Below are 17,380 nucleotides of genomic sequence, written 5' to 3' on the forward strand. Positions count from 1 at the left end.
GGTATCTTATTGATCACCTATCAAATATCCTGTTCCATTAATCGGGGATGGTGGGATCAGGATATTGAATTTGATGGTCAAAATGAATGACGTAGCGGGCTGGAAGGGCTGAATGGCCTACTCCTGCTCCTATTTTCTATGTTTTTATAGTACCGTAGAAAGTAGCTGAGACCAAAACATTGTGTGAGTACAGTCAGAACATAAAAGACCATCAATGCCCTATTTGCCATGCTGTCTGAGAAAGATTTCTACCATCATCTCTTCCTGTTGTTGCCTGTTTTGGGTTTTGTTTTAAATGGGAGGAGTCAGTGAGGCAGTTTGAGAGCCAGTCGCAATTGAGTGATTTCTTGTGAGTATCACAGCTCCCAGTGGAGAATAAGAGGTTGTCTGAATGTCACAAACCAATGGGGAAGAGAGAGTCAGCCCAGTAAACAGGCATTTGCCGTTGTAGGGGAGAATTTGCACTGGCATCTCCTCATCTGCTGTAACCTTGACGGGAGAACCAAGCAAATTCTGGAAATAAAACATTACATGGCTCCCCTGAGAGATTGAAAGGTGCAAAAACCCCATTTGACAGTTCACTCCCTATGTCTTTGGGTTGTGCTTGTTCACTTTTACTGAAAGTACTGCAGGTTTGTTGGATATCTTGCTGTCATTTGACATGGTATATTGTCAGTCTCAAAACCACCCAGAGTGGTGGCTGCATACTGGGATAGTGTCGCGCCAAGCCCAGTGACTGCTTCAGAATTCAGTGCTCATCATTTAACCCTAATATATGGCTTTTTACCATTTATATAGATGATCCGGAGGAGGGCACCGAGTGTAGGGTGTCGAAATTTGCTGATGACACCAAGATTGGGGGAACGGCAAATTGTGCGGAGGGTGTGGAGAGTCTGCAGAAGGATCTAGATAGGCTGGGCGAATGGGCCAGGAAATGGCAAATGGAATTTAATGTTGGCAAGTGTGAGGTGGTCCACTTTGGTAGGAATGATGGTAGGAAGGACTATTACTTACGGGGCGAAAAACTGCAGCAGGCGACGGTGCAGAGGGACCTCGGGGTCCTTGTGCATGAGTCGCAAAAACCCAGCTTGCAGGTGCAGCAGGTGGTCAGGAAGGCGAATGGGATGCTGGCCTTCATAGCGAGGGGGATTGAATATAAAAGTAGGGAGGTCTTGCTGCAGCTGTATAGGGCATTGGTGAGGCCGCAGCTCGAGTACTGTGTGCAGTTTTGGGCGCCGCACCTGCGCAAAGATATTTTGGCCTTGGAGGGAGTGCAGAGGAGGTTTACTAGGCTGATACCAGAGTTGAGGGGGTTGAGCTATGAGGAGAGGCTGAATAAACTAGGCTTGTACTCATTAGAGTTTAGAAGAATGAGGGGAGATCTCATTGAGACGTATAAGATGATGAATGGGATGGATAGGATAGAGGTGGAGAGACTCTTCCCGCTCAAAAAAGACAGTAGGACTAGGGGGCACAGCCTCAAGATAAAGGGGAGGCGGTTTAGAACGGAGTTGAGGAGGAACTTCTTCACTCAAAGGGTGGTGAATCTCTGGAATTCTCTGCCCGTTGAAGTGGTGGAGGCTGCCTCGCTCAATATTTTTAAGACGCGGGTTGATGGGTTTTTGATAGGCGAGGGGATTAAGGGTTATGGGGAGAGGGCGGGAAGGTGGAACTGAGCTGCGACAGATCAGCCATGATCTTATTGAATGGCGGGGCAGGCTCGAAGGGCTGGATGGCCTACTCCTGCTCCTATTTCTTATGTTCTTATGTTCTTATGAATCTGCCACTCTTCCTCAGATTCTTCGCTGTATTCACAGACTGTCCTGTGCAATTTCTGTGTGGAATATAATTTGTCTAGATTTATTCCATATTCTGGCCAGGTGAGTGTAATAAAGGGCTAAGAAACAAGATGCACAACATCATTGTCATGCATCTGTCAATAGAGATTAATGTCACAATGTGCCTCTGCAGAATTTATAACTGTTCAATAGGTAGAAGTTCCGCTGTTGGAAATATTGATTTAGTCACCCAAAGAGCAAATGATTGAATTTTTCTGACGCAGGAGGCCCAAATTTAACTCTCTCCACTCAGTAGAATCATAGAATCCCTACAGTGCAGAAAGAGGCCATTCGGCCCATTGAGTCCGCACCAACCACAATCCCACCCAGACCCTATCCCTACGTATTTACTCACTAATCCCTCTAACCTGTGCACCCAGGACACTAAAGAGCAATTTAGAATGGCCAATCAACCTAGCCCACAAATCTTTGGACTGTGGGAGAAAACCAGAGCGCTTGGAGAAAACCCATGCAGATATAAGGAGAATGTGCAAACTCCACACAGACAGTGACCCAAGCCGAGATTTGAACCCTGGTCCTGGAACTGTGAAGCAGCAATGCTAACCACTGTGCTACTGTGCCACCCTATAATGCAGGTTTTGGGGAACACCCTTAAGATGCAGGTAGCTGCTCACCTCTTCCTCGTACATTATCAGCATGTCTTGATGTTAAGATGGTTATTCTAGTAAGACACATATAGATAAGCAGTGGAGTCCTCTTTACATATGCAAATAAGTTCCTAATGATTTTTATCAGAAGGTGAACTATTTTAACTGAAGGCCTTAGCAGGGGAATAATAATGGCTTCCTCCAGCAGACCAACCTACCAGGAGGTAGATTGTGGTACAAAAGAGGTCCAAGTGGATAGGATTTAGAATTTTTATGTTACATTTGCTGATGGGCTAAGAAGTGGAGTCTAATAATATTTCTGGGAATGTAAGTCTGGATTTTTATCACGAGAAAGTGCCTGGAAAGATGGGATCCTCATTGCCAAGGGCAGGATGGGGCTGAAGTTGAACCAGTCAGCCTGAGCAGAAGTGTGAAAGCAGCCAGAGACACTGCTGGATACAGGGATGGCAGTCTAGAAGGCTTGCCATGGGCTTCCAACTAGTGAATAAAAATGCACAGGCCCTCCAGTTCTCACCCCTGCCTCACCCTCCAAATCCTCTCCATGCACCATATCAATGTCATTTCATGTCCCACCCACTTGCTGTGTCCCCTCCTGGTTCCTATGCCACGCTATGCCTTCCATTCACCATCTATGTCCCCTCATGCACTCAATGCCAAGCTGTAACACTTCAATGCCCATTGCTCCTCTATACACTTTCTAGAACCAAAGAACACTGCAGTTTATACTGATACACGTAAACAATAACTTTGAGAAAGTGCCATCTGTTTATAACTTACTCCCTATGCTTGAAAATAAAGTCTGGACAAGGCTAATAAATATGTCAATCATTCAGGTCATTTGAAGTGCCGAATACCAGAAACCTTTGAGACCATTTCATTTATGCCAACAAACATTGTCAAGTGATCGGAAAGCCTGAGCTGTCGCTCAAACAATGTTTGTTCTGTGAAGCAGGTGTTCCAGTAATCTAATAACTGTCTGGGCTGATACACAGATGAGCACAGAGGGCATGAGGCGACATGGCTAGATGGAATGGCAGACCTTGACATGGAGGCAGGAGAGACTCGAGGAGGTAGATGAATTAAGGTTCACAACTCCTCTGAGTTACTGTGAACTGCATCTCTGTGGAAAAACTGGCCTGCCTCCTAAAAATTACAAAGGACAAGACGTGCCTATTCCCATAATGGAGCTGGCCAGATCAGGAGAGCCAGATATGGACTTCTTACTGGAACCAGTCCACACCCTTTAATGGCACTCCCAATAATCCCACAGCCTGGCAATGGGGTTAGGAACTCCAGAACCGAGACCTACCCAACATTTTTAGAGAGCTCTCGGGGCCAACCTGACTTGGTGAAAACGCAGACCAAAGTCTTGGCCCCTCAGTTATGCCTTCGTGCAGCAGCCGTCCCAGGGACAGAAACTTCGAAGATTTTTAAACATCTGATACTTTGGGTGGGACTCTTCCATCTCGTCCGTGGCTGCCCTGCTGCGAGTGAGAACGGAGAATTTAGCGTTCGGGCCAAAACTCCATTCACTTTCAGCAGCACCAGAGAATCCCCCAGCTGCGGACAAGGACAGAGATTTTTGGTGTTTTTTTGGAATGTTGACAATGAAGCCATGAATTTTACTCCCTTATGTAAATCTACTTGTATCATAGCCAAAAAAATAGTTTAATTACAGAATAATCTTTACAATTTCATTTACCTCAGATGCATTCTGGGTTACTGATAACCCAGTCATTTCCTTCTACTAATAATAAGTGCATTTTGTCATTCAAGGATTGATATGGTTTCCCTAACCCAGCCAAAACCACAGCCAAGCCAACCGTTCACAGGCCTTTTGACCAAATGTAGAGTCAGTTAAATTTAGAGTCATAGAGGTCTACAGCACAGAAAAAGGCCCTTCAGCCCATCCAGTGTGAGCTGGTCAAATACAAACCAGCCAACAATTCTCAGCCCATTTTCCAGCACTTGGTTCATAGCCTTGCATGCCTTGACATTGCAAGTGCACATCTAACTACTTCTTAAACATAATGAGGATCTCTGCCTCCACCACCCTTTTAGGCAGTGAGTTCCAGACTCCCACCACCCTCTGGTGCGTGCACATGACAAGGTGATTGACTTTCCAGTTTTATCTTCCTGGTTAATGGAACAGGATATTGGATGGGCGATAGATGAGGTACCTCTTGCTTCCCATTACTCAATATTGTTATTGAGTAACAATAACTTATCATAAAGATTCATTCTGTGCCTCCGCATCATGACACCATTATGATCAGGAGACCACCACATACAAGTTAATAGCTAGCATTTTCTGCCCAATCAGGCCTTCTGGTCACGCCAACAGTGACCCCCTGCCGCTGGTTCCCCTGCAGTGGAGGATGCAAACCATGGGAAACCCCATTGACAATGGGGTGGTTGTGGGGGGGAGGGGTGGGATGAGAGGATCCTGCTACCAGCTAATGGCTGGTCATGTCTACCACTGCAAAATACATCACAAAGTGATGTCAACCACTTTAACCTTGAGTTGGAACTTGCCCCATGCATCACCTCTTAGTGCATAACCAGAACTGGACTGGTGGCAGGCAGGAGATCTCACCCAATAAAAGTGAACTTGCAAATTTGATCTATGATACAGTTGGGGAGGAGTTAGTTTTGACTATTAGCACACATTTTGCATTATTGCAATCAGTTCAGTTGCTCTCGTAACACTTCTTCCAATTCTCATTTTGCACTGAGGATAGAGCTGTTCACACTCTGGCTGAATGTTATAATCACACGCCAGTGCATCAAAGATCTAATTACTGTGCAGCACTCAGGCTGAATCTTCTATTCTACAGGTGTAGAATTGCTGTGTTCTCACAGACGTTTACCCAGTAACAGCTGAGCGCGAGTGAGCATTACTAACAATATTTAGGCTAATTTGTCTCAGCTGAACTGCATTACGCAGCTTATACCCAGGCTCTTGTTACAGATGGAGACAAACCAATCCAGTTCTAGTTCTGGGCTAATCAGTGAAGCAGCCGAACAACTCAAAGAAAAACTCCAACTCGAGGATAAAGTGATTGACGTTTTGGTGCTTGAAGATCTACAGGACATGACTCAGGCCTTCAATGAGTAAGTTTGTTTTTTAAAAGAATTATCTAAGTAATTCTTCGATTTAGTACATGTTAACAGCTAAAAACATTTCAGACTGAATCTCAGAAGACAATGAAGGGAATTTGCTGGTCACCCTACCCCATGTTTCTCATGGCGGAAGGCGGCGCGATGTTTGCTGGCAGTGGAATCTTCATATCTCTCAACATCAAGATCCCACAGAAGATGGGGCAGCACAGTGGTTAGTGCTGCTGCTTCACAGCACCAGGGACCCGGGTTCAATTCTAGCCTTGGGTAACTGTCTGTGTGGCGTTTGCACATTCTCCCTGCGTAGGTTTCCTTCGGGTGCTCCAATTTCCCATCGCAGACCAAGGACGTGTGGGTCAGGTTGACTAGCCATGCTAAAATTGACCCTAGTGTCAGTGGGATTAGCAGGATAAATACATGGGATAGGACCTGGGTGGGGTTGGTGTTGGTGCAGACTTGATGGGCTGAATGGCCTCTGTCTGGCTGTAGGGATTCTATGATTCTAAGATCCCCTCTGATGTGAAAAGCCGGACAATTCCAGCCAGTGGTTGCGGAAGCAAGCTGTGCTTTCTCATTGAGAAAGTTAGTGTTCCTCGGTCATTGAAGATGAGTTTTTTAATTTGATATTGTTGGTGGTCTTCAGGTAAAATCACATGGCAAGAATCAATATTGCAGCTGATTATAGAAAATGTAGGTGCGAGGATCTACCAGTTCAAGGTTCTTCCACCACCTCCGACCCCACCGTGACGAATTGTACTGTCGTTTCATGGTTTAAAAAGAAATGACCCCAGACTAAATCACACTAGCTGACAGTTTGATGTACGCTCCAATGTGTCAAACCGAGCACAACTGGGACGAGTTTGATTAACATCGAATCACTGTGAAGTAATGAAGCCCATATAACATGATTCAGGCCTTCAATACGTAAGGGTTTTTAAAAAATCCAAATAGATCTTTTGTTTGTTCTGCATCCCTGCTCAAAACATTTTTGAACCAAATTTTAAGGGATGATGGCTTTGGAATAGGGTTGTGTGGTGATTGCTTTGCAGGCATTATGGCCTCCTGTCTCCTCATAATAGTGTGTATGACGTGCAGATATTCTTCTCACTTGATTAATTAAAGTTCTTGATTAATAAGCGGATGAGGGGTTATGGAGAAAAGGCAAGAGAATGGGGATGAGAAAAATATCAGCTATGATTGAAGGGCAGAGCAGACTCGATGGGCCGAGTGGTCTAACTCTGTTCCTATATCTTATGCTCGTCTGACTATATAGAATCATGGGAATCTATGGCACAAAAGGTGGCTGCTTGGTTCATCAGGTCCACCTCACTCCAAAAAGAGTTATCTAAGGTTTTTTTTCATGTGATGAGGGTAACTGTGGAGTTCCAAACCCCTGCCACCACCCAATGGCTGATACAAGCCTTCCTCAGATCCCCGATAACACTTAAAGTAATGACTTTAAATCTATGTTCCCTGGTTATTGAACTCTCTATTAAGGGCAATAGGCCCTTCTTAATCCACTCTGTGTCAACCCCATATAATTTCACACAACTCGATTAGATTTCCCTTCAGCCTCCGCCGTTACAATGAAAATAACACTAGTCTATCAAATTCTCAGAGCTAACAATTTTCCAACCCTAGCAACATCTTCAAAATCTCCTCTGCACCCTCGCTGGTGTGATGATACTGTGGTGACCAAAACTCTCTGTAGTACTCTAGCTGCAGTCTAGTTAGTGTTTTGTATAGCTGCTACAAAACATCCCTGCTCTTATTTGCTTTGCCTTAACTAATAAAGAAAATTATTCTCAATGCCTTTTTAGTGACCTTATCTACTTCTCCTCCAAGTTTCAGTTATCAGTGTGTGTGCGTTCTGTTCCTCTGTGCGTCTCAGTACTGAAGCCCTTAATTAAATCCCCCAAAACTTTCCCACTTCTCTACCCTGCTTTCCTCCTTTAAGAAACTTAGAACATAGAACAGTGCAGCACAGTACAGGCCCTTTGGCCCTCGATGTTGTGCCGAGCTATGTCCGAACCCAAGATCAAGCTATCCCACTCCCTATCATTCTGGTGTGTTCCATGTGCCTGTCCAATAACCGCTTAAAAGTTCCTAAAGTGTCCGACTCCACTATCACAGCAGGCAGTGCATTCCACACCCCAACCACGCTCTCAGTAAAGAATCTACCTCGGACATTCCTCCTATATCTCCCACCGTGACCCTTAAAGTTATGTCCCCTCGTAACAGCTACATCCACCTGAGGAAGTAGTCTCTGAACGTCCACTCTATCTATCCCCCTCATCATCTTATAAACTTCTTAAATCTTACCTCTTTGACCAAGCATTTGGTCATCTGATCTAAGATCCTCTTTTGATGTATTCTATATTGATTTTACTTTTGAGGTCCCACTACCCGGAGAAGTTTCAAGTTGGATCCAAGGTTAGCTCAGAGGCAGATGTTTCATATTTTGTTTTAGTGACTTATGACATTTTATTATGTTAAAGGTGCTACATAAATGCAAGTTGTTGTTTTATCTTACTGTTTGTTGTGTATTTCCCTTGTCATGTTTGCTTTCTCCAGATACATGACTAAGCACTTTCTCCTATTTGAATTGCAATTGACACTTTTCTGCCTCCCTGCCTGATTGATATCTTCCTTGCCATCAGTCATAGAATCCCTACGGTGCAGAAGGAGGCCATTCAGCCCATCAAGCACCAATGACAATCCCACCCAGACCCTGTCCCCTTAACCCCACGTATTTACCCGGCCAATCTCCCTGACACTAAGGGACAATTTAACATGGCTAATCAACCTAATCCACACATCTTTGGACTGTGGGAGGAAACCCAAGCAGACATAGGGAGAATGTGCGTATGCCACACAGACAGTCACCCATGGCCAGAATTGAACTTGGCGCTATGAGGCAGCAGTGCTAATCACTGTGCCACCATGCTGCCCAGCTGGCCAGTTTTCATTGTCTGCAAACTTCTTAATAATGCCCCCTCCTGCATTTGGGTCTGAAGATCATCATTGCTGTGTACCACGAAAAGCAAGGAAGCCAGACTGAAGCTGACAGACTCCCACTGAACCCCTTCATGTTACAAAAACGTCTGCCACCTTTTACTTCCAGCCTCTGAGCTACCTTTGGATACAACTTGAAACATTTCTGGACAGTCTACCATGTGGGACTCAACACTAAAATCAATATAGAATACATCAAAAAAGCACTACGCTCCTCAACCCTCCTTGTTACCTCCTGACAGACTTCGATCAAGTTAGTCAAACATGATTTTGTCTCGGCTAACCCGTGTTGACTGTCCTTGATGAATCCATTCCTTTTTAAGTGACGATTTATACCGACACTCTGAATTTTTTCCAATAATATCCCACCAATTGAGGTCAGCCTGACCAGCCTGTGATTACTCAGTCTGCTTCTTTCTTTCTTTTTAAGCAATGTATGACATTAACTGTTCTCCAGCACTGTGTCCATTTCAGAGATAATTGGAAAGTGATGATCAGAGCCTCTGTCGTTCCTCCATTTAGTTCTCTTAACCGCTTGGAATACATTTTATCTAACTTGGCAATTTATCTCTGCTTAGGCAGACTGCCCCACACCACCTCTCTAGCAACTGTTATTGCTGCTCTGACGTATTGAGCGAGGCTTCTTATCTTAATTAGGTACTTACCTTATTTAACTTTCCTCTTGTCTCGTCCTATACGCAGCATTTTCTTTAAAAAGCAGCGGTTCTCCCAGTTAGACCCTGTGGTTTGAGCTTCTTGTAATCTTTTTGGTTTGGCACATGGTGGCATATGGTTCACCGATGCGACTGAATTCCTGATGCCAGAACTCAATCCAGATGGCCTGAAAGATCAGATCCCCTCCAGTGGTTCTTCAAATAAAACACATTTGTCAACAAAAGCTGACCCAGACCATAAAGTATGTTGCATTACATTTTTGGATCTTCTATGCAACAGTAAAATATTAACTGCCAAATTAATTTCGTAAGTTTGGCATCATTTTGGCTGACCGGATATAACTTTGGAGTGTACTCCTTGTTGTCAATATCAGGAGTGATTAAACCAGGACATTTTATTTTTACCTTTTATCTCTCCTCCTTTCATGTCTGTCTGTCTCGTTCTCTTCTGACTCTCTTCATTGTCCAATTATTTCAAGCATTTCTTTATATAGAATAGATAATAACACTCATTTGTCAAGGGCAGCACAGTGCTCAGCACTGCTGCATCACAGCGCCAGGCACTCAGATTCAATTCCATCCTTGGGTGACTGTGTAGTTTGCACATTCTTCCCATGTCTGCGTGGGTTTCCTCCGGGTGCTCTGGTTTCTTCCCGCAGTCCAAAAATCTGCAGGTTGGGTGGATTGGCCATGCTAAATTTCCCCTTGGTGTCTTGAGATGTGTCGGTTAGGAGGATTAGTGGGGAAAATACATGGAGTGAAGGGGATAGGGCCTCAGTGGGATGCTCTGCCAGAGAATCAGTGCAGACTGAATGGGCCGAATGGCCTCATTCTACAATGTTGGGATTTTGTTTGCTCTTTGACCTAGCGAAATAGTGTTGGCTAATTCTAAAGCTAGCTGTCTAACTTGTATAATAAATGAAAAGCCAGTTGCATTTTATGTATGGTAATTAAAAGTATGTAAATGCATATAGGTATTAGCAAAAACTACTGGAACTACTCAGCAGGTGAAATAACATCTGTGGAGTTAATGTCTCAGGTCAAAGTGACCTTTCCAGTTCTGATGTAAGATAAAGTTTGTGATATGTGCCTGCGTGCGTCATAATGTAAAGGTGCACAGCAGCGCAAGTGTTAATATGGGACTTGAGAATGGCACCACTCAGTGTGATGCATGTAGTCGCATGGTCAGAGAACCATCCAGAAAAACATTAACTGGCATTTTACAACCTTGCTCGGGCGAGGCTCGTAAAATCCCGCCTGTGGCCAACAGACAATTCCGTTCTGTGAGCCGCATCCGCCCTCATTCCAAGGCTGGTGTGGCGATAAAATTCTGGCAATTGTGTAAGCAGCTAGCCTGCATGGTGGAAGCAACACAATGCATGATTTTTAATGATTTTTTAAAATTGATTTTATGGTATTTTATTTCATGATTACATTTTTACATTTTATATTTTGTGAACATAACACGGAACTGTAAATTGTTACAACATATGGTAAAGGTGTTCCTGTTTAATGCTCACAGGCCCCAAGATCTCACCAATGAACCACCACCCACAGCACAAATAACCCATATTATAGCAGTTTAGCTGGAAAGAATACTCAGGTTCACTCAGGTTGCAGCCTATCGTGACCTATATCTGTAGTGACATGAGTCACTGGTTGTGCACTCTCACACAAGTTACCATGGAAATAAATGAATTATTAAGAAATTTGCTGTGCATTTCCATGGCTGTTTATATTTCAGAACTTAGGGGTTGGATTCTCCGAGCTCGCCTGCAGCGGGATTTTCTGGTCTTGCTGCAGGGAATGGAGATTTGGCCGAGAGCCGAATTCTCTGCTCTCGATAGGGGTGGCTACGGGGCATGAGTGGCCAGAGAATTCCTGCCTAGAATTATTGGTTTCTCTTTTAATCTGAAATATTGCCCCTTTTTTTTCAGGGCAGCATGGTGGAACGATAGTTAGCACTGTTGCCTCACACCACCAGGGACCCAGGTTCAACTCCAGTCTTGGGTGACTGGTTTTGTGGAGCTCACACATTTTCCCCTTGTCTGTGTGAGTTGATTCCAGTGGTCCAGTTTCCACCCACAGTCCAAAGATGTGCAGGTTAGGTTGATTGGCCATGCTAAATTGCCCCTGTTTGTTAGGGGATTAAGCAGGGTAAATGCTTGGGTTTATAGGGATGGGGTTTGGGTGGGATTGCGGTCTGTGCAGGTTCAAAAGGCCAAATGGCCTCTTCCTGCACTGCAGGGATTCTATAATTCTGTTTCTGAGTGCACAAAATCGAACCCGGTAAACATTTGGCTTTTCTTTTACAGCCTGCATGTGTTGAGCCTGATGCACATGGATGCGGACCTGGAATATTATCGAAAAAGAATGAGCATTGATGCCGCTGTGTTGTCGCTCAGGAAGGTCAAACCTGATGGCTTCCTTTCACCTACTTTAGAGGAAAGGTTAAGCACTGTCTTCAGGGGGCAGTTTGAGGAGATAGAAAGCAGATTATGTATACAGCACGATGACGTGTTGGCTGCATTAGCTGCTCAAAGCAACCAGGAGACCAGAGAGAAAATGGAAGACCTCTATCTGAGACAGCGGCAAGAGGAAGAGGAAGCTAAGCTGCTCTTGCAGAATATGGATGAAGCGGTATGTCAAGGCACACAGTAGTGTTATGTTTTTTCGTCAGACACAGTACAGAGAAAGACGTAAAACTGTTTGACTAGTAAACTTATGATGGTGATATTAACTGGAAAATGAATAAACCTATGACGTATTTCTCAGAAGTGGAATGTTTTCTAGAGAGTGTACTGACAAAGTATTACACTTTACAAAACAAAAAGCCAAGAGCCTTATATTTGGTACCTTGATAACGTCATTATCAAATTCTCGCTGCATGGAAAATTCTACGTTGGCCAGAATGAGCACTCAAACTGTAATTTATTTCTCCACCAATCATACTTTACAGTCTTTTGAATGCTGAAATACAGTTCTGTCGATTCTGACGATCCTCCTAAACCCTTCTATTCTCATTACATTCCTGTGTTACAGGATCTTATAAGCAGATATTGGACAACATTAGTCAACTCTGTAAACATGAGGGATGTGGGATCCACTTGAAGGCACCACTGGCAGTACTAAAGTCCCAAAAGTATCTGCTGTAGACCTGAAATTGTGACAATAACTTTCACAACGGCTTTCATTGGATAGTGTTATGATCCCAGCTGAGTGGCACTCAGCTGATGAAGGAGCAACGTTCCGAAAGCTTGTGATACCAAATAAACCTGTTGGACTTTAACCTGGTTTTGTGAGACTGCTTACTGTGCCCACCCCAGTCCAACACCAGCATCCCCACATCATCAAAAGACAGTAATTTGCTTCTTTTCATAAAATGTGGAGGAACAGATTCGCAGGCCCACTAATTAGTTTTAAGAACAAGAAATAACATTTATGAAACCTGAAAAACTTGGATTATGATACAATACTTCTTTACTCCTCCCTTACCTTAACAGTTACACACAGATTCCAAGATTACCATGGATTACAATGTACATTTTAAGCGATATTGGTCTCAATAACACAAAGTCCCTTCAAACACATAAATTACTGTGGTCAAGTACACATGCGGCTCTGAACCCAAGTTAGTGCCTGCGGATTTCTCTTCAGAATTCCCTCCCAGATGATTGTCACATGAGAGTTTCCAAATTCCATTCTCAAAAAAAAACTTTAAAATCTCCTTTCACATTAGTGCTTAGCAGTTTGCATTCCAAAGTTCTGAGTGGGTTTTCCAAATGACTTTTAAACACAGCTTCTATTCTGCATTTAACAGTGAATCCAGTCCAGGTTTTACACCACCTCCTTTTGGCTTGACTGCTATACAAATTCTTCACAACTGCTTTAAACTCTGGACTCTTAGACTGTCAAAATAACATCAAACTTTAGATTTGCCTCTGACGTGTCCTTTCTCACTTTAACTCACCTTCTGCAATTATCTCTGTCACTCAGAACTCTTTGGTTACTCTTCCTTGAATTCTTCTGAATAATACCTTTCTTTCTGTCCTCTTAATTTCAATCATTTTAATACATTCTTAATTTCAGTCATTTGAATACATCCTTTCTGTCTCAATTCTCCTATTATCTGGACAGTAACTGGCTCTTTGTTAAGCCTGCCTCTTTGCAGCTCCTATCTTGTTCAGTCTTCCTTCTGGCAGGGGTTGAGAGATGTTCACTTCTTGGCGTCCTGTCTTCAACTGCAATCAAGTTCAGCTAAATGAAGAACAAAAAACTTCTTCCTTTAAAAGAGCATCCAGTTGCAAAGCATGCTTCTGCTGGGCTATATACGCTTTGCACCATCGATATTTCTCAGCATAATAGAACTACAATTAGAATTGAAACCAACCCCCATACATACAACATCTTTGTCTAACATGAATCTTTACCCTTCCAGGCACAGAAAAGTTAAATAGAACCCAGTTAAAACAACTGTTTATTTTTAATGTTTACAAATACAAATATAAATCCCTTAAAACTACCTTTGTTTTCCTAACCATAGTGTCTTTAACACAATAAAATGTCACAAGATACACCACAGGAAACTTATCAGCCAAAATTAGATAAAAGGCCAAATGGAGGTATTAGGATCAAGCAATTGGTCAAAGAAGAAGGTTTTAAAGGGCATCTCAGAGGAGAAGATGAGATTTAGGGAAGGAATTCCAAAGATGGACTATAGGCAGCTGAAGGCATGGCCATCCAAATTGGGACCATAGAAATTGAGGATGCACATGAGGCCAGAATTGGCTGATACGGCCAACTAATTTTGTATTGAATTATGGATCCTGAATTTGCCCACAACTCACATTGGTCTACAGTCATTCTGATTAGTTTGAATTAATTTCATAGTTAATAGGCTGATGTGGATTGCCTACAGATAAAGCGCTGTATGTACCCTTCCACTAGAAAATTTTCATGTAAGACATTAGTGTAGTGATGCACGTTGCTGAACAAAGTTTATTATATATAGGAGCGATGGCCTAGTGGTGTTATCACTAGATTATTAATCCAAAACTCAACTAATTTTTCTGGGGATCCGGGTTCAAATCCCACCATGGCAGATGGTGGAATTTGAATTCAATAAAAAATATCTGGAATTGAGAATCTGCTGATGATGATTGTCTAAAATCCCATCTGGTTCACTAATGCCCTTTAGGGAAGAAAATCTGCTGGCCTGGCCTGGCCTATATGTGACTTCACAGCAATGTGGTTGATTCTCAACTGCCCTCTGAAATAGGGAAAGTAAATGCTGGCCAGCCAGCGACGCCCATGTCCCATGAATGAACAAGTAAAAATGGGCAGCGCAGTAAGGTTAGATTACTGAGTTGCAAGCAAATTACTGTAATTGGAGGTTTGGGGGTCAACAGAAATAAACCCAGTACATTTAAGCTCGTGTAATCTTAGTGAATTAATTTTGTGTTATTCCTTTTTTTTTGCTGCAAGGGTTGTATGGTCAAATGGTTACTAGATAATGCATGTTGAACGCTAGAAACATGTGTTTTTGTACATTGCTCTGGGGTTGATTTAGGAACAGCCTGCAATAATATGCTTGAGAAAACATTCAGGATGGTTCCCTTCACATTCACTTGATCTTTTGCTGCTAAATGCCACAAGAGGTACATTTTATTTTTTTTGTGCGCAGTCACTTGCCTTTCCAAGTGGAATGCTAGCTCCTACAAAATCCACATCAAAAAAAGGAATGCCAAATAAATGTGACATGAAAACAGAAAATGAAGGAAATGCACAGCAGGTCAGGGGGCATCCAATGAATGGCTATTGCCCTGAAATGTTAACTCTGCCTCTCTCTGCTAAGGTGTGACCTGACCTGCTGAGTATTTCCAGTGCTTTCTGTTTTAATTTCAGATTTCCAGCTGGCTCTTGACAAAATAAATATGCATGGATATTTATTTTTTAAAAAACACGCCAAACTGCGCATGCTCCATTTTGCTTTGGTCCCTACAGCCAAGGAGGTCTATCAGATTCTGTCTTAATCTAGGATGAATGGAAATGGCTCCCGAGTAGGGACTGTGTATGTAGAAATGGTTGGCGCTTGTTTTAAAGGCTTTGCTAAGTAATGTTTTTGGGTTATTTCTATATATAGATGTACCTTTGATTATTCTGCAGATGTTTCTAATAACAACAACCTGTACCATGCAGCACCAAAAATCTCCCAAGGCTTTTCATGGAGAATTGTCCAGCTAAATTTGACACTGAGAGGCAGATATTAGGGAAGATCATTCAAATCCTGATTAAGAGGTACATTATAAGGAGTTTCTTCAAGGAAGAAGGAAGTGTGGAGAGGTGTATGGAGGGAATTTCAGAGCTCAGCGCCAGCCAATTGAGTGTATGGCCACCAATGGGAGAACAATTAAAGTCTGGGTTGCTCGAAAGGAACAGATTAAAGAAGCACAGATATTTTGGTGGATTGTGCACTGGCGGAGATTTGGACACAGAGAAGGACAGAGTCTTGGAGGGGATTGCCAGCCATGGCTCAGTTGATAGCACTTAGGTTTCTGAATCACAGAGATCCAGGTTGACCTCCCAGATTTGGAGTGTAGAAATCAAGGCTGATGGTCCAATGTAATAAATGTGCAAGAGTGCTTCTCCCAACCTGTATTCAAACTGTTGGGTTCTTCCAGTCACCATTTTCCCCTTACCCCTCTATACCTACTGCCTCTCTCTTCCATTCACTTCTGTTCCACCCCGCCACCCCCTCAGTCGCTACCTCTTCCCTGACGTCAAGTATGCCTTTCCATCTCGCCGGGCTCCTGTGTACCGATTGAGATGTTTATGTTGCGGCTGTCAATTGTGCAGACTTTGGTTTTCTTTCTCTGACCTCAGTTCAAATCCACATCTCTGAGAGTAACAGTTCTCTTTGTGGATGTGGATTAGAGTAAATAGCGGCTTTCTGGCTGACTGATGAAAGGGCTTTTCCTTTGAGGAGAAATAGCCAGATTGGTCTGACAGGGAAAAGAACTCTATTGAAGTTATAGATTTTTAAAGAAAAAATAATCAGACTGAGTGCGTTTGTGTGTCTGGATGTTTTGTTGTTTAGCTTGTAAGGATTGTGCAGATTTTAGTGCACATGATAGCAGTAAAGTTTTACTTCACATCATACGTACAGAGCTGAGATGGTTTATGTCTTTTGTGTTCAGGATTCTTTTGAAAATCTTTCTACTCTTATTACCACAATAATTATTTAAAGTTTATTTATTAGTCACAGGTAGGCTTGCATTAATATTGCAATGAAGTAAGTTATTGTGAAAATCCCCTTTATTTGATACTACATTATGAAATGTTTATTAATGAGTAAAAGTGTCCTGTAATTAAATTTAATGTCCATTAATAAATCTTTTTCATTCAAAAGGATGTGTCAAGGCACACAGAACAGTTCACGCACCCCCTGCCCACCCCCTTCCCCATTGCCAGTCACTGTTCCGGCTGTTTAAATGATGAGGAAGTATTTTGTGATTGGGTGAGATTCTCTGGCTTTCTGTCCTTCCCCACGCCCGCCCTCCTGCGGCAGCCTGCGTTTGGCCAGCGGTGTGATCTTCTGGTCCCGTCACTATTAATGGGATTTCCCATTGAATCCACCCCATGTTGCCAGGAAACATACAGCAGGGGTGCGCTGTTGGCAGGACCTAAAAATCTCCCTGGCGGGAAGGGAAAGAAATTTCCATCCCCCAGTGTAACTAAGTGTCAGCACTACATGAATGTTGTCTGTAGGAATGTAAAGCTAGAGTCTACATTTTGTTTTGCAAGTATTTTTCAATTATCTGTAAGACAAAAGTGGTCAAACTGCCAACTATGAAAGGACAAGTGAAGGGCGGCGCAGTGGTTAGGGCGGCGCAGTGGTTAGCACTGCTGCCAGAGGTGGTAGTAGAGGCCGGTACAATTTTGTCTTTTAAAAAGCATTTAGACAGTTACGTGGGTAAAATGGGTATAGAGGGATGCAGGCAATTACGATTAGCTTAGGGGTTTAAAAAAAAACGGCATGGACAAGTTGGGCCAAAGGGCCTGTTTCCGTGCTCTAAACCTCTATGACCCTATGACTCTCAGCGCC

The 17,380-nt window shown here is 43.1% G+C and overlaps 1 protein-coding gene across 1 annotated transcript in view; it reads left to right on the forward strand.

The window, feature by feature from the left end:
• The window catches only part of LOC145347019 (limbin-like), a 130,491-nt gene that overhangs the window by 24,841 nt on the left and 88,270 nt on the right, over positions 1-17,380 (forward strand). Inside the window, exons 9-10 of the mRNA XM_080194915.1 lie at positions 5,439-5,581; positions 11,592-11,916. Coding sequence (XP_080051041.1) covers positions 5,439-5,581; positions 11,592-11,916 — 468 coding nt within the window. The remainder of the gene's footprint in view (positions 1-5,438; positions 5,582-11,591; positions 11,917-17,380) is intronic.

This window comes from Carcharhinus amblyrhynchos, chromosome 1 (assembly GCF_965287045.1).
Source record: "Carcharhinus amblyrhynchos chromosome 1, sCarAmb.v2.hapA, whole genome shotgun sequence".
In the NCBI taxonomy this organism is placed as follows: Eukaryota; Metazoa; Chordata; class Chondrichthyes; order Carcharhiniformes; family Carcharhinidae; genus Carcharhinus; species Carcharhinus amblyrhynchos.